General features: G+C 44.5%; 1 protein-coding gene across 4 annotated transcripts in view; it reads right to left on the reverse strand.

Annotated features, from left to right (window-relative positions):
• Positions 1–1,215: 1,215 nt before the first annotated feature.
• Positions 1,216–18,440, reverse strand: part of LOC132391820 (electrogenic sodium bicarbonate cotransporter 1-like) — a 198,306-nt gene continuing 181,081 nt past the window's right edge. For 2 of the 4 annotated variants that reach the window (XM_059965470.1, XM_059965471.1), the window contains exons 24-26: positions 17,532–17,628; positions 13,641–13,720; positions 1,216–6,602 (exon numbers count right to left, since the gene is read on the reverse strand). In XM_059965470.1, coding sequence (XP_059821453.1) covers positions 13,677–13,720; positions 17,532–17,628 — 141 coding nt within the window. In that variant the 3' untranslated portion in view covers positions 1,216–6,602; positions 13,641–13,676. The remainder of the gene's footprint in view (positions 6,603–13,640; positions 13,721–17,531; positions 17,629–18,440) is intronic. The other 2 variants (XM_059965468.1, XM_059965469.1) reach the window with 1 other exon arrangement.

Raw genomic sequence — 18,440 nt, forward strand, 5'->3', positions numbered from 1 at the left:
AATGAGAACATGGAACAATCTGCCAGAGGAAATAGTAGAGGCAAGAGCTACTACATGGATAGGAAAAGTTATGAGGAATATGGGCAAAATAAAAGGTAAATGGGACTAGCTCAGGAAGACCCCTTGGTCAGTTTGGACAAGTTGTTGAAAGACCTGTTTCCATGCTGTATGTATCTAACCTTTTACATGATATGTGTTCCATTGACAAGACCAGCATTTATTTCCCATCCCTAATTGTCCCAAAACTGAATGGCTTGCTGGGCCTTGTCAGAGTTAGATACATGAGGAGGCCTGGAGCGCATTATAGACCAGATTGGGAAAGACAAAACTTTCCCTCTGTAAAGAATTTTATTGGGTTTTATGATAATCCAGTATATTTATCATCACCTTTGTTAATAGCAGGCTTTGAATTTAATTTACTTACGTAACAGAACTTTACCCATACTGTCAGGTCCAATATTTTAATAACCAAGTATTCCAAAATCTTATCCATGGTTTTACTTGTTCTCATGTCATGTAGGTTAGTCTTTAATCTGTGGAGATTCCAGGCCAACCCTGGATAATTTGCAGCTCTAATGAAGTGTGAAGGTTACCAAAATGAGCTAGGCAGAACAAATTCCCACTGCTTGCAACATAGCACCAAACTACCCAACCTGGTTGATGCTGTTTTATAGCATTCAAAGCAAATTGGCCCATTGTTTCTTTGTTATTTCTCCGACAGAGCTACCCACAGTACTATTCTCATTGGTAGTATCTTGAGGAGACATTGCCTCAAGAAGGTAACATCTATCATTCAAGATCCTCACTATCTGGACCATGCCATCTTCTCACAGCTACCATTAGGCATGAGGTCAAGCCTGAAGTCCCAAATCACCAATTTCAAGAACTTTTCTTTTCCTTCAACCACTTGGTTCATGAACCAACCAGTACAACCCTTTTTAGTACAGTTTAGAAACACTACAACATTTTGATCACTTTGCACTAAACGGACTTTGTTTTCTTGTTGTTCTAATTATGCTTTTATTATTGTAAAATTTGTGTATTATATATTTAATATTTTTTGTTTGTGAATGCTGCTTTCATGATGCCATGTACCTACGATGCTGCTGCAAGTAGGTTTTTCATTGCACAAGTACATGTATGCACAGGTGTAAAAGAGAAACAACTTCAAAACTCATTCACCCCTTCAGCGGAGACAGACAAAGTGCCACAAAATTAGTGCATAAAATTGCTTTATTTATTTTCACATATATTTGATCTGAAAAAAATGCATAAAAACCTCCCTAATTTTTTCTTATCCCACATCATTTGATAAAAAAAATCATCATTGCTAGCACAGAAAGTTGTTTATATTAATCCAACATCTCAATGTTGCCATTTTTACCTATTCGGCAAGCTACAGTTAAATGCAACATCTTTACACTTCTCCCACAAGGGCAATCACCAGCCCTGCGGAGATTATTAGTGACTTAAGTGGCTCAAGGTGCATATGAGAGATTACAAATGTACACAGTCTATCACAGAGGGGAAGAATGGGCTGAGGTTATGACTGGGAGTAGCAAGGCAGAGTTCATATACTGTGCATCCTTCACTGGTTTGTAGTCCACCCTTCAACCTTCGCTGCTCCCAGAATTTACAGTAATGAAAATATTAACACAAAGTAATGAATGTTTGGTATTTCAGTGAATGATTGAAGTGATTCAGTAGTCAAATGCATTTCAAGTATAATCACATTGGAAGACTTTGTGTGCAGTGATGGGTAGAAGAAAAACACACTATGTCACATCCCAGGAGTCCTGTTGACCCAGCCCTGTACTCACAGACCTATACCGGCTCCTTGCCTGGCAACACTTTGCCTTTAAAGTTCTCATCCTCTTCATGGGCTTGGTGTTATCTCTGTCCACAGGCCCACCCCTGCTCCCACTGACAAATCTGTCTTCACCTGCCAATACCGTTCCTGAACCTCTGATTCTCTCTCCTCCTTTAGTACCCAGCTCCCTGTCCTCCTCAGTCTTGTTCTGTCCACAGCTTGGTTTGCTTGTGTTAGCGGGGCTGTAGGTAGAAGCTGCAGTTCCCTGCTGCTCTCTGTAAAGGCTGGAATTTCAACACTGCTATTTTAGGAATGGATTAAATGTAATACTTTTCTACAAAAGACTGCAATCATTTGCCAAGTAGACTTAAATGTCCTGGGTGTGTGCTTCACGCTGCATAAGGATGTGTAGACTTGGTTTGAAATGTTCAACATTACAACTCTCCTACCAAATTTCTGCTTGTTAAACCTCATGTGGCTTTAATCCATGATCGCTGTGTTAGAGTATCCAACAGCAGCCAGTTTCCTGATGGGTATGAGAGGTTATAATTGTCTCTCTCTCCTCCTGGGCAACAGAGAGTCAGTAACAAGTGCCAATGTTGCCATGAGTTGACATGTTCTAAAGTCACCCTTTCAGATGGCACAGTGCACAGAGCATATCCACCACACAGCAGGTGACTGCTGAGATGTAGAACGCTTCAGTTTTCCATGAGGCCCAGGGTTTATATTACAATGAACTTGCAGGATTGCTCAAATGACCATATATCAGGATTACATTAAAACTGTATTAGATTTGTGGGGCTGTTTTTCCGTTTTTTCCCCACCCCTATTTTACAACCCTCCATACCATCTCCCCATCCTTTACTACTGCCTGTTTTGACAAGCTCCTATCCCTTCCCACTTCACCATTTTCCAATCTATCACCAACCTAATTCCCCAATTTCCCACTCCCCATTTCCATCACTTCCACCCCTCTGTAAAAATTAGCCAATGATCTGCTCTGAGTGCAATCGATCAAGGCTAGGTAAGATGCCCATCCCTCTTCCTGTATCCACATCGACAAGCACATACTCCTCGACACTCTGAACCCACTTCTCAGATGAAATCACATCAACAACTATTGGCCCTTTGACAATGCTTACCCCCTCTGGTATTGGGGATGTAACAAGTAGAATACCATATAGTGAGCTCTGAGAAAACCATCCCCACCCCAGAGCCCACCTCACCTCTCACTGACATTGGTAATACTGGACAGGGCAAACGTCATTTACAACTCCGGTTATATGAATTATTGATGCAAGTAAACATTTGATTAGAACAGAGAGAGAGAGAGAGAGAGAGAGAGAGAGAGAGAGAGACAAAGAAATGTAGGTGAGCATCTCAACTGCACATTCTTAAAGAGTTTCAGCAAGAAGCACAAGGAGTAGAAGCAGGAGTAGGTCTTTCAGCTCTTCCAACCTGTTATGACATTCAATATGATTTTGTGGTTCAAACCCACTTTCCTCCACCAGCAGCCCCACCCAGCCTATGCCCCTGATTCCAGGTATCCAAAACTTGACCAATAACACTGGGTAACCAATCAGCCAAGCTTGTACATTCCCAGAGTTCTCAAGGGAAGAGAAATTCTAATATTCACAGCCCTCCAAGTGAGGACATCTGTATTAGTTGGCCGGCCCCTTATACTGAGAGAATTTCTCCAGCTCCAGGCTCCACAGCCTGAGCTAACAGGCTCTTAGTCCTTTTGGTCACAGAGAGATCACTCCTCAACCAGGGAATACCCAACTTCATCTCTCCACACAGGAAGATCCAGTATCTCTCTGCATAAGCCCAAACATCTTCAAGTATCCTAAACAGAGTCAGTCCAATCTTCTAACATAACAGATAGTACACCCTTTCATGTGCTGTGTAGGAGAAGCTGAAACAATTCAAGATCACTAAAGGCTTTAAAGGAATAAAGAGGTTACCAGGGCTGACAGAGAGTGGTGGGGCTGAACCTTAAACTCAGCGTCCATTCAAGGGTAATATCAGGAGTGTCTTCCTCATATGAAGGTCAGTCTGGGCCCCTCTTGCCCAGAGAGTAACCAAGACTAGGGTCAAATGAATTTTTTTGAAACTGAGGGTGACTTTTGCTGGATGAGGGAATAAGCATTAAGGAACCAAGGCAGGGAGATGGAATTTGAGATAAGATCAGGCTGAGTTTAATTACATCGTAGAACAGGCTTGCATTTTGAGGATGTGACTACATAGATAAAGGCAACTGGTAGATAGGTGGACTGGAATTAGCAGGCCTTCTAGAATGTCCCAAGGAGGAGGGTGGTCAACAAGGTTCATCCACAAGGAGCTGAGGGGAAAGCATTATTGTGTTGAGAAATATTTGTCAGATATAAAGCAGAGTGGGGATAAATAGATCTTTCTTAGTTTGGCACCATAGGGACCAGTGCTTGGACCTCAGTTACTCACAATGTCTTTCAATAAATTGACTGAGGGACCAATATCAAATCTCCATGTTTGCCAATGCTACAAATTTAGGTGGGACTATGAATAAGGAGAAGGGTTCAAAGAGGCACCCAGGGAATATGGACAAGTGAATGACTGGGAGAGAACATGGCAAATGGAATGTAGTGTGGAAAACTGTGTAAAAGAGAAAAACGGAACATTTTTAAACAATAAATTGTTTTAAATTTGAAAGTGACCTGAATATTCAAGTACACAAGTCACTGAGATCTGACATGTGATTAGGGTGGCAAATAGTATACCAGTCTTTATTCTGATAGGATATGAGAGAAGTAAAGATATCTTACCCAGACACATTGAGCCTTGATGGGACTGCATCTAGAGCATCGCAAACAGTTTTAAATCCCTTACAGGAGGAAGTAAATGCCATAGGAGGAATACAGAAAGAATTCACTAGGATTGCCAGTCTACGACTTTACTATATCAGGAGAGACTGAGTGGAATTCTCTAGAGTCCAGAAGAATCAGAGATCTTAATGAAACTTACAAAATTCTTAAGGGCTGGACAGGGAGATTGCTATTCCTGGCTGAGGTGTCTGGGACATAAGGGGTCGGCCATTTATGACTGAGAAGGATGTTCTGCACTCAGTGGGTGACGAGCCTTTGGAATACATCACCTTGAAGTGTTGTGGAGGCTCAGTCACTCCATTCATTTAACACAGAAATCAGTAGATTTCTGGATATCAAAGGAATCAGGGAGATAGTACAGGGATATAGCAGTACAGAAATCATCCATGATTTTGATAAAATGAAGAACATACTTGAAGGGTCAAATGACTGCCATCTGCTCCTATTCTGTTTGCACGTGTGGACGAATGGTCTTCAGTTCCCACCTCCCGGGACTGAGACTGAGCCTGGTTGTGCCGTATGTATTCATTACACTGTTGTAGTTAATTTCTGAAGCTGCACTGTGGATCCAACAGAAAGGTAGGAAGAACACTACCCGACCCACACTTGGGAGGACACCACCTCGGAACTCAGCATAGCCTTCTCTGTGGCCATTCCAACTGCACAGGTGGGCAGCACAACTCCGACAACAAAGGGGGTATCTGTGTTCAAGCCAAGATTTATGAATTGAATTAGTTCCTCTGTACCAAGGGGGCAATCTTCTAACCCAACGTGACCAAAGCTACTGAGATTAACGGAGAGTGACAGAAGGTGGTTAAAATAAGCACCTCGCCCAGTCCTGCGGGCTAAATCAGCACTGTGCTGAAGTTGTCCTCTGCTCAATCCCAGAAGCAAGTGGGCTATCCACCAGCAAGTACACATGAGCACACAGCATGCAGGGTATTAAAGGAAAGAGCTTGCATCTTGGTCCCCGAGTTAATTAAAATCATTATCCTATTTTTACATGTGGGAGAATAAGGCTAAGCACTGTACAAAAAAAGTGTCATTTAAAAATAATTATTTAAATTACTGCTTGGTCACAAATAAAATAATAGTTTTAATCTCTCGCAATGCTTTAAAAAGGGCTTCAAAGATGTGTTCAAGAGTGTTAATGATCTAGTGACCCCAGTTTTAACCTTTCAGATTGAGATTAATAATCACAGCGGTATACAATAATAATCATTTGTACAGAATTTCTGTCACTCTAGAAATGAGAGGTAGAGCTATGTCTGACTACAGACTGTGTCTGCTGCTAGATAATAATATATCCCACCTGATAATTACTGGATCAAATGATAAAAGGAGTTCAATATAAGACGTCAGGTGTGAAGAGACTATGATGTATCTGTAATTAGTTTATCCAGCAAGCAGGGCAAAAGTGTCATTGGAAAAATAACCTTTGCATAGTCAGCAATTCCCCGCTAGTCCTTCATTTTGGCTCTTAATATGGTCATAAGGAATAACTGAGCTAGACTGGTCTGCAATGGCAGAATAGTTAAAAGAGGAGAGGAGCATCTTGCTGCTGTAGCGTACCAAACTGGCCTCTCCTCAATTCCCCACCTGCCTCTTACATTCTTCGAGAAAGACGTTAGTCCTGGAAGGGTTTGGAGGGCTCTCTGGAAGAGTTCGTGAGGTGGGGTGGGTTACGTAGATGGAGAGCAAAGGAAAAGTGCCTCAGGCCTTCCCCAGCTTTCTGAGCAGACTGCAATTCCCAGACACAAGGCGAGTCTGCCTTGCAGCGTTGGCGGGTGAGAATGTGTGCGGACTGCACTGGGTCGCTGGCTCAGAGCGCTGTTTCTGTTCCCTTGCTTCTCCATAAGGAGCCTGGTTCGTAGTCGGGCTCAAGTTCGATTCTTATCTGAGGCACAGTTCTCAATGGAGTGGTTGGAGGACTGCAAAACAAATGGAACAAGCTTTAATGAGTGGGTAATTAAAGATCAGCAAACCCCTCTCCACCACAGCACTGGTTTGGAATTGGAGCTAAACAGGACAGGCAGAGGCTACTCAGAGAAACACAGAACGCTGCAGCGGACCTTCTGGCCCTATGCGCCTACTCAAGGATCTGCAACAATCATGACTAAACCTTACTGCAGTAACATAGCACCAGGTCGTATGCAAGGTTTCAATCTGAATCACTGACTATCCCTCCCTCCCCACAGATGCTGCTCCACCCGCCAAATTCCTCCAGAGAACCGTGGGTTGCTCCCGGTTCCAGCTCCCACAGTCTCTCCGGTGATCCCAGAACTCGGTCTGGTGTACTCACTCTATAGTAAGTAGATCCTTCCTTCCTTAGATGTGGAGACAAAAACTGCACATAACACCCCGTGGTCTTACCAATCTCCTATTCAACTGTGTCATAGGTATAAAGGGAGGATGTCCTGAAGGGAGCATTTAAGGAGTAGAAAATGGAAAAGTAGGACCTCCAGGGTAGCAATCTCTGGGTTGCTGCCTGTGCCACATATCAGTGAAGGTTAATAGAATGGTTTGGCAGATGAATGTCTGGCTTCAGGGGTCAGGGCTTCAGATTTTTGGATTATTGGTATCTCTTCTGGGAAAGGTATGACCTGTACAAAAAGGACAGATTATACCTGAACCCGAGGGCGACCAAAATCCTTGTCGGCAGCTTTGCAAGAGCTTTTGGGAAGGGGGTTGGAAAACTGAGTGACAGGGCTGAGGATGGGCTAGTTGATAAAAAGCAGATGCAGTGTGTAGTGTGACTGTCAGGAAGGACAGGCTGATAATAGGGCAAAATTGCAGTCAGTGAGATGAGTTGCACAATAGCATGGGTACAGAATCAAAAAGGGTGATGAATCCAATACTGCAGGTGTTATATTGAACGTACACAGTGCACGGAATAAGGTAGATGATCTTGCTGGAGAGATAGTAATGGGGAGTCAAGGAAATGACAGACAAACTAAATAAGTATTTTGCATCAGTCTTCACTGTGGAAGACACCAGCAGTGTGGTGGAGGTTCGAGAGTGTCAGGGGGCAGAAGTGAGTGCAGATACTATTATTAGGGAGAAGGTGCTTAGGATGCAGAAAGGTCTGAAGATAGACGTCACTTGGACCAGATGAACTGCATCCCAAGGTTCTGAAAGAGGAAGCTGAAGAGATCGTGGAGGCATTACTAATGATCTTTCAAGAATCACTAGATTCTGGCATGGTTCAGGAGGACTGGAAAATAGCAAATGTCACTTGAAGATAAAATAGGTCAAAATCAACATGGTTTCCTTAATGGGAAATCTTGCCTGACAAATCCTTTGGAATACTTTGAGGAAATAACAAATAGGATAGACAAAGGAGAATGGCAAATGTCACTTACTTGGATTTTCAGAAGGTCTTTGACAAGGTGCTGCACATGAGGCTGCTTAACAAGAGCCCATGGTAGTACAGGAAAGATACTAGAAAGAACAGAGCATTGACTGACTGTCTGCAGGCAAGAGTGGGAATAAAGGGAGCCTTTTCTGCTTGGCTGCCTGTGACTAGTGGTATTCCTCAGGAGTCTGTGCTGGGACTGATTCTTTTACGTTATATGCCAATGACTTGGGTGACGGAATTAATGGCTTCATTGCAAAGTTTGCGAAAGTTAAGAAGGCAGGTGGAGGGGTAGGTAGTGCTGAGGAAGCAGGGAGTTTGAAGGAGGACAAACGGACTAGGAGAATGGGCAAAGGAGTGACAGGTAGAATACACTGTTGGGAATTGTATGGTTATGCACTCTGGCAGAAGGAATAGAAGTGTAGACTACTTTCCAAACGGGAAGAAAATTCAAATATCCAAGGTGCAAAGAGTCTTGGGAGTAAGGGCTAGATGAGTTAGGTCTTTTCTTTTTGGAGCAAAGGAGAATAAGAGGTGACTAGATATAAGTGAATAAGATGATAAGTTGTATTGATAGAGTGGACAGCCAGTGCCTTTTCTGCAGGGTAGCAATGACTTAGCTCACCCAACCTTTATTCATAAAGCATGGTCTCTAATCTAGGCAGCATCCCAATAGATTTTCTCCACACCCTCTCCAAGCCTTCTTCATTTCTTCCTCCTGCAACACGAGCTCAGATGATCTCTCTCCACACATGCTGGCTGATTTTCTGGGTGTTTTCACCAACTGCTGTTCTCTGCACTTAACACTTCTAACCAGAAGATCACAATCTGTTTGAATTGGTAATAACTTCTCCTTACTGATGATCAACACTGGTGCACCTCAGGAATGTGTGCTTAACCCACTGCTCTTCTCTCTCCACATCCATGTCTGTGCGGCTAGGCATAGCTGAAATGCCATCTATAAATTTGCTGATGATACAACCATTGTTGGCAGAATCTCAGATGGGGATGAGAGGGCGTACAGGAGTGAGATATACTAACTAGTGGAGTGGTGTCGCCGCAACAACCACGCACTCAACATTAGTAAGACTAAAGAGCTGATTGTGGACTTCAGAAAGGGTAAGATGAGGGAACATGAACCAATCATAGAGGGATCAGAAGTTGGAGAGAGTGAGCAGTTTCAAGTTCCTTGGTGTCAAGATCTCTGAGGATTCCAACATATCGATGCAGCTATAAAGAAGGCATGCAGTGGTTATACTTCATTAGGAGTTTGAGGAGATTTGGTTTGTCACCTAAAACACTTGAAAATTTCTACAGATGTATATTTCTCACCCCTTATGGGTGGTGTGTATGTGTATCTTCCCGGTCAAACTAGGGTCCTCTAACAGAGACCCAGGAGCTTGAGGGATCGACACAGTATCCTTGCTGCTCCTAGTACTGCACTCTTCTGCACCAAGATCTCAGATGTTGTTCCTGGGATTTGTTGGAGCCACTCTCCCAGTCCAGGCGTCACAGCTCCAAGTGCTCCTATCACCACTGAGATTACTCGCTTTAACCTTCCACATCGTTTCCACCTGCTCTTTCAAGCCCTGGCATTTCTCCAGCTTCTCGTATTCTTCCTTCCTGATGTTACTGCAGCATCTATTACTATTGCTTTCTTCTGCTCCTTGTCCAGTATTACTATGTCTGGCTGGTTGGCCAGTACCTGCTCATCAGTCTGTATTTGGAAGTCCCAAAGTATCTTAACCGTCATTCTCTGCTACCTTCTCAAGTGTTTCCCATTTGGATTTGGGAGTGTCCAATCCATACTCAGTGCTGATGTTCCTGCACACAATTCCTGCAACTCGGTTGTGCCGTTCGGTGTATGCTGCCCCTGCCTGCATCTTGCACCCTGCTACCATGTGCTGGATGGTTTCAGTGGATTCCCTGCACAGTCTGTATCTTGGGTCGTGTCTGAGGTGAGAGGGGCCCTGCTTCTATTGCTCTTGTGCTCAGTGCCTGTTCCTGTGCAGCCCTGAGCAGTGACTCTGTGCTGTCCCTCAGCCCTGATGTCAGCCACCTCTGATACCTGGCGATGGTACGTCCCGTGCAGTGGCTTGTCCTGCCATGGCCTCTGGTCCTCTGGCTCTGCTTCTCCCATGTCCACTTCCATGTCCCCTGCCTGCTGTCTGAAGTTTTCTCCTGGCAGGTCGTTCCTAGGGGCCGCCTTCCTGACATACCCATGGATATTTCACTTTTCCTCCAGGACTGTGGCCTTGACACTTCCAAGTCCCTGTCCTTCTTTATTCCGGCAAGCGTACAGTTGCTCAATGTTGGACTTTGGATTGAATCCTCCACGTATGGTTAGTAGTTTCCGGGTATCAATGTCAGCAGCTTCCAGTTCGTTCCTTAGCCAGCACACTATTGCTGCTGGGTATCTGATGACTGGTAGCGTGAATGTGTTGATGGCTGTGATCTTGTTCTTCCTGTTCAGCTGGCCTTTTAGGACTCGTCTCACTCTTTGGAGGAACTTGGATGTCACAGCCTTCCTTGTGTCCCCATCGTGGTTTCCACGCATCCACAGAATCCCCAGGTAACTGTAGCTTCCTGTACATCTGGTATGTGGCCTCCAGGTGACTCGGAGATGAGCTTGCCTCTTTTCACTACCATCCGGCTGCACTTTTCCAGTCCAAATGACATCCCGATGTCTCCGCTGTACACCCTTGTCAGGTGGACTACTGAGTCAATGTCTCTCTCGCTTCTGGCAGACAGCTTGATGTCGTCCATTACAGGAGGTGGTCTCTCCACTCCTGAACCTGGACACATGTCCACTCTCTGAGATGATCTGGCTGAGGGGGGTCAGGCCTTTGCAGAACAGCAGTGGGGAGAGTGCATCACCTGGTATATTCCACGTCTGACGGTCACTTGTGATATTGGCTTTGAGTTAACTTCTAGCATTGTCTTCCAACAGCCCATTGAGTTCTTGATGAAGGTCCTTAGTGTCTTGTTGACCGTGTACAGAGACAGGCATTCCAGGATCCATGTGTGGGGCATTGAGTCGTATGTTTTCTGGTCATCGATCCAGGCTGTGTTTAGGTCGGTCTGCCTGGTCTTGGAGTCACATGACTGCTTTGTCTATCAGTAGTTGGTGCTTGGAGTCTCTGATTCCATCACCAATCCCCTCTGAGCAGGTCAGGAACTTACACACGTTTCTTCAGCCTGATAGGAGTTTCCATGCTGTTGACGGGCAGGTGATAGGCTGGTAGTTCAACGTTGTTGCTCCTTTGTGAGGATCCTTCATTACGAGTACTGCCCTTCTTTGAGCTGCCAGCCGTGTATGCAATGCTGTTGGTTTCTTCAGCCAAAAGGCGTGGATCGTGTCAAGCCCTGGTGTTGTCCAGGTCTTCATAATTGCTACCCATTGCTGGACATCTACTGCTATGATGGTGACTGGTTCTTCCTCTGGGAGCTTGCAGAGACTTGCTTCCAGGTCTTTCAGCCATTGGGCGGTGTTACCTGATGCTTCTTTCTCCCACATACTCTTCCAGTACTCCTCAGTTGCTGTTTTAGGTACTGGCATGTCATTGCTCTGGAACTGTGCAAATACTTTTCCTGGTTCTTTGGAAAGGAGTGCATTTATTTGCTTGGCTTCTGTGTCCTTGGTATACCTCTGTAGTCTGGTTGCCAGAGCTGTTAGCTGTTGCTTGGCAGTTTCCAGGGCTTCAGCTATGGACATGTCTCTGTACTCCCTTAATAGCCGAGATGAGTCTTTGGCCTTCCCTACTTTCTACAGCTCAGCTAGTCTAATGTGCCGACCTCCACCCTTCTGGTTTTCATCTTGGCTTCTAATTGTTGTCTCTGGGATGGGGGGGGGGGCTATATCAATACACCCCACTGCAAATTATTTATTATTTTCTCAATGTTTACCATGTATTGCATTATACTGCTGCCACTATTTTAACAAATTTCACAACATATGCCAATTATATTAAGCCTGATTCTAATTCTGTTTGGTTTGCCTTTCCTCCCCAGCTGCTTGGGTTGTCACTTGCTCTCTCGCCCCTATCTTTGACATGCCCTCTCTTCTCCCACCTTGCCCCCTTCTCTGGAACATAAATCAACCTCACTTCTCACATTTCCAGTTCTGATCAAAAATCATCAAACAGCTTCTCTCTCCACAGATGCTGCCTAACTTGATGAGTAATAGAGTCATTGAGAAATACACCATGGAAACAGGCCTTTTGGCCCAACTTGTCCATGCTGATCCTTTGCCTGTGTTGGCTCAAACCCCTCGATCATCCACATACCTGTCAAAATGTCATTGTAGTTCCTCAACAACTTCCTCTGGCAGCTCATTCCACAAACCCACCCACTTCTGTGTGAAGAAGTTGCCCTTCATGCCCCTTTTAATTTGTTTTTTTTACCTCTCACCAAAACCTATGCCTTTTAGTTTTTGATTCCCCTTCCCCGAGGGAAAAAAAAAAGCTGGTGCTTTTACCATATCTATACACCTCATGATTTTACACACTTCTATAATGTCAGCCCTCAATCTCCTACACTTCTACACCTGCCAGCCTCTCCCTAAAACTCAGGCCTTTGAGTCCTGGCAACATTAGACCATAAGATATAGGAGCAGAATTAGGCCATTTCATCATGGCTGATCCATTTTCCCTCTCAGCCCCAATCTCCTACCTTCTCCCTGTATCCCTTCGTGCCCTGACCAATTAAGAATCTGTCATCCTCTGCCTTAAATATACCCATTCATTTAGTCTCCACAGCCACCTGTGGCAACAAATTCTGCAGATTCACCACTCTCTGGCTAAAGAAATTCCTAATCTCCATTCTAAGTGGACATTCCTCTATTCTGAGGCTGTGCCCTTTGCTCCTCGTCCTAGACTCCATTTCTTGGATGTCTTTTCTGCATTCTTCCAAGTTTAATGACATCTTTCTTATTACAGGATGACCAAAACTATAGGCTGCACTCCAACTGGAGTCTTACTGATGCCTTTTACAACTCCATTTCCATTTCAGATTTCCAGCGCCTACAGATTTTTTGCTTCAATTACTCTTTCTGATTGAACTCAGATTGAACCCTGGTCGCAGGAGCTGCAAGCCTGCTGCTTTATCAGTCACACCACTGTGCAGACCAGTTTTATGTCAATATGTTGAGTTGTGTTGTTAGACACTCAATGTCTCTATCTGTCCATGGGACATGGACTTCATGGGCAATTAGGATCAATCTCATTAGTTTCCCTGGTTACAGGTTGGTCAGAGCAGGGAAGGAAGAACATTGGACGAGTTTTTGCTAGAATCCACTAGTTTAGCTGTGACCATAACTGACACAAGGTCTTCCTGCTCCAGATCAATTGAATTGATATGCCAAGATTTGATTTGAACTCGTGTCTCTTTATCAATGGTTCAGATTCTTGTTTAAAGCACTGTAAGATATTTTCCGTTCTTCTAATTGCCCAGAGAATGCAAGCAAGCTTGACAATGGGAGAGTACAATCAAACCTGTCTGAAACACTTTGTAGCTATGCTCGAAACTTTGCTAGAACTTTTTGCATAAACACAGAACTGTGATGGTGTCATTACTGCAGGAGCGTACCCGAGTACTGACAGTGAGACTGGCTTACCTTGGTATCGAGATTGACTGGAAGAAAGGGATTGGATCAGCACGAAGTGTGTCGTTCAAGGAATGCTGGTGGCTTTTCTCCTGGATTGAAAAAGGGGAAAGTTTGTCACTTCATCAGTCTAAAACTAAATTTACTTGGCAACCATTCCACACAGGACACTGACACAAAAGGGGAGATCTTCCTGCTATTGGAAATGGGTGAACAGCGTACTGTGCTCCACACTTTCTGAATTATGCCAAGGCCTTGGAGAAATATGGAAGGGATGTACCAGAATTGATTCAGGGATACAGGGACGAGGTGTTGGTGGAGGTTGGGTTTGTTCTCTACAGCATAGAGAATGTTAAGGAGATATGGGAATGTGGGGAGGGGACCTCATTGAAACTTACTGCATGTTGAGAGGCCAGGATTGAATGGATGTGGATAGGATGGTTCCATTAAAAGGAGAGTCCGGGACCTGAAAGCACAGCTTCAAAATAAAAGGATGTCCCTCTAAAACTGAGGAGGAGGAATTTCTTCAGGCAGAGGGTGGTGAGCCTGCTGAATTTGTTGTCTTGGAGGATTATAGTGGCTACGTCAATTGGTGTATTTAAGGCAGAAATTGATAGGTTTATAATTTGTAAGGGGGTTAAAGGTTAAGGAGAAAAGGTGGGAGGTTGGGGTTGGAAATAAATCAGCCATGACTGAAGTGCAAAGCAGACTTGATCGGCCAGATGGCCTAATTCAGCTCCTATATCTTTTGATCTCATTTAATTTAAGTGTTCAAAATGATGGAGAATTTTCCATTGGGTAAATCAGAACCAGTGACAAGGACATGGATTTAATACAACCATTAAAGGAACCAGAGTGTGGGGAGAGGGAAATATTTGTATGGCTGCTGTGATTAGGAACCTGCTGACTGACAGGTCCATGGAGAATTCAAGAGAATTTCAGTCATGGGTCTCTGTGAGAATGTCATGAACTGGATAGCAGTGGGTTGAAAGGCCTCCTGTTCACACTACGATTACCAGAGCATGATTGTTCTACCTCAGTTCTTCTTTGTGTTGTGTCCATGATCCCTTAATATAACCAAAAGCAGGAAAATCTCCCTCAGTGGTTGCAAGAAGCTAGAACCGTTACCCACTCATCCTGTGCCACAGGGTTTCAGGCCTAGCACTGAGTTACTTCAAGTTCAAAACGAACCCACAAATACACTGTTCATGGTCAAAAGGTCCCAGCGTCATGTCCACCAAGGTTTCCTTCAATGTTCACCACTGGATGGTAAGTGATCCACATCTGGGCAGTAGGTCAGGCCATATGTGGTCCAAAGACAACCAAGTGGTGGGAATGTACCCTCCAAAACAGATTCAGGTGGGAAACCCAGGATATCCAATTAATCTCATTTGCCAAGGACTGTTGTCCAGACCAGTTACTGGTACAGTGAATGGAGTGATTGGTTGACTAACACCAATGACAAGGGAAAGTGAGTGGGAGTTTTCACTCACCAGTGGTCCAACAAACTTGTTCCCGGGGTGGTAGCATATTTTGGAAGGCACTGAGTTCCCGAGACAAGTTGTGTGAACATCATTACCATGAACAGTGGTTTGAAGTGACAATTGGTACCTGGCACTTCCAATGTGCAGGATTTGGAACAGATTGCCTACCTCTATGACCTTTAACCTCCTGCTGTAGAGGCACTCCTCCCACACACGAGTAGGACGAGTTTGGAAAACCATGTGCTACAGTCATGCCTAATTGTAACCCCACTCCCAACCCATCCCATAATAACCTGAATGCAACTAGGCTGGGAAACAGACTGAAGTGGGATGAGAATGAGGTTTGAAACTACTGTTGAGCAGAAGCTGGCATTGAAAGGCAGCAAAAGTAACTAGGAAGAATTTCTTTCTTCTTTCAAACTCTGCCTATTTACTGCCAGGGATGTGAGACTCTAACCTAAGGAAGGAAGTTGACACCCTTAGCTTATCACTGCCCAGAACCCAGAGAGAAAAGGTCAGGGGGTCTGTACTGGATGGCAGTATAGCAGAGCCTATGGATCTATGATCAGCAGACAAGGATACATTTCACCACCATCACCATATGGGGGTGTAGTATTTGATGCCCACTCCATTCACGAAAGATGATCATCTCAGCTAGATATGGGGGCCTTCACATCTACCTGTGGTCCAATCACCAAACATTTCCAAGTGACTGACACCCAATAAAAAACTGAGCTGTAGCCAATAACAAAAAAAAACTGGATAAATGTAGACAAGGCTACTGATTGCCCAACATCTTCATGGAGGTAGTTCCCAATTGCATAAGGTCAGACCCCTACCTGGGATCTGAGGAACACAGTGGAAGTCACCCCTAACGATCCTGTTCCATCTGGCCTTCAACCCCACAAAGGACAAGGACTAGAAATTAAACTTTTGGTGCACATCCACTGTATTAAAGGCAGAACTGGGACAAGGACTGGGAAGCAAGGGAGTTTCAGTGTTATCATCTATTGTCAATTTTATTAGTAGCAAGTCATCAGAATGGCCTCTTAAGAGACAGGATGCTTCAGAAATATCAAAGGACAACAGGAACATGGGAATCCATCAACCTTGTCTAGAACAAGGGGTAGTACTATAGGGTAGCGGTTAATGTAACACTTATTTTATTTACTTAGACTGAGAATCAGCGTGGAATAGGCTCTTCTGACCCTTCGAGCCACACCGCCCATCAACCTCCCTCCCCCCCCAATTTAACCCAAATTTAATCAATTTACAATGACCAATTAACCTACCAACCAGAACGTCTTTGGACTGGGGGTGGAAACTCGAACACCCGGAGAAAACCCATGCATTGTATGAGGAGGACATACAGGTTCCATACAGATGACGTCGGAACTGAACTCTGACATCATAAGCTGTAATAGCGTTGCACTAACTGCTCCGCTACCATAGCGCCAGCGACCTGCGCTCAATTCCACTGCTGACTGTAAGGAGTTTGCACGCTCTCCCCATGACTGCACGGGTTTCCTCCAAATGCTCTGGTTCCCTCTCACAATCCAAAGATGTGTGGGCTGTTAGGTTAATTGCCCACAGGGGTGTAATTGGGTGGCGTGTGCTCATTAGGCCAGAAGGGCCTGTTACCCTGCTGTACCCCTAAACAAATAAAAACAAGTAACAAAATCTTGGAAATATATCACTGTCCCTCACTGTCACAGGGTCCATATCCTGTCTCTGTGGGACTACCTCCACCCCAAGGGATACACTGGCTCAGTGCTTACCCGGGCAATAGATGGTGGTCCAGATCCTTGAGGGGAGGGGACAGGGCGGAGTATACTATCTTTTACACGCACATGGTTTGCCTTTACTCCTACCGTGTGCAGGGGTCACATACTGAAGGGCAAATTTTCAGAATGATTTTGCAAAGCAGAAATCCATACCCATGCAGTCACAAACACATGAACGAAGGGCCGGTTGCAGTTGAACAGTGACTGCTTTCAAAGGACAGGGTGTAAGCACAACCTCCCAATCACATTCTCTGCGCTGATTAAGGGAAAGAGCGTGCAGATAAAGCAAAGGAATTCACTGACCTGAAACTCAAAGGAAATGACAGCAAAAGGGAGACAAAAGACGGAGGGTTAACATTTGGTTATGGCTCCCAGTGAAGCAGTTAGCTGATGATTGTTAGCCAGAGCTTTAACAGCACAGTTCATGTGAGGTCCAGGAGTGTGGCAAGAAAGAGACAGAGAGAGAGAAGGAGACGGAGACAGAGAGAGAGAGAGAGAGGGAGAAAGAGATGGAGGTGGGAAATGGTAGAAATGGGATATAAATAAGAGTTGGTGGTATTGGACATTGTGAGAAGTGTGAGTGAAATGATCCCATTGACAGAATGGAATTGTGGCAGTCATAAGATTTTACTCACTCTCAGAAGATATGTTACTGCCTAGGAAGGGTTCTCGTTCCATCATGTCCATTGAAATTTTAATTGCAGGAACTTTTTCTGAGTATGGGTAATCAGACTGTGAAGGAAATGTTTACAATGCTTAAAAACAGCACATCACAAACTGGAGCTCAAAGCTAATGAATGAAAATGACCATACCAACTGCTGAGGATGGGTGAGGGTTTCTGTGTGTGCTGGTAATGGGCACCAACTCTTAAAAGATCTGAGTGGACTTTGTTATGGCATTAATTGCTTGTAGTAGATGTTGTTGTCTTTCAATGGTTGTTAGGGCTGTAACCTGAATACTCAACAATGCAGAGGATCATCAGTCAGCTGGTTAACTGACTGAAAACAAAGGGTTTACGTCAATGCCACTGCACTGGTAAAGGAGGGACAGCCCCCTGTAATTCCACTCTTTCACGGGTGTTTCTGCAGCATGAACAGAACGGGTCCAAAAGCTATGTTGTTCAGAGATGCCACTAGATCTGGAGGGTGTCTCACAGACACACAAACAAACTCACAGAAGCACACAAACACACACTTGTATACACTCATAGAAGCACACTCTCAAACACACACAGACTCTTTAACACACTCACAGAAGCACTACACACAAGTGCAACACACATGTACACACTCACAGAAGCGTGCGCATGGACACACCCACAGCACATACAGACTATCATAGAAGTATGCTCTCATTCACCCTCCCACATGCTCAATAGACACACACACACACACGAGAAACACTCTTTCACATGCACACTCATTCTCTCCTACACATGCACAACACACACAAACACACTCACTCACTCACTCACTCACAGATGCCTAAAGGACAAGTGGAGAAGTTTACAGATACTGGCAGGAAGAGGCATGACATAGAGGAC

This window comes from Hypanus sabinus, chromosome 3, assembly GCF_030144855.1.
Source record: "Hypanus sabinus isolate sHypSab1 chromosome 3, sHypSab1.hap1, whole genome shotgun sequence".
Lineage (NCBI taxonomy): Eukaryota > Metazoa > Chordata > Chondrichthyes > Myliobatiformes > Dasyatidae > Hypanus > Hypanus sabinus.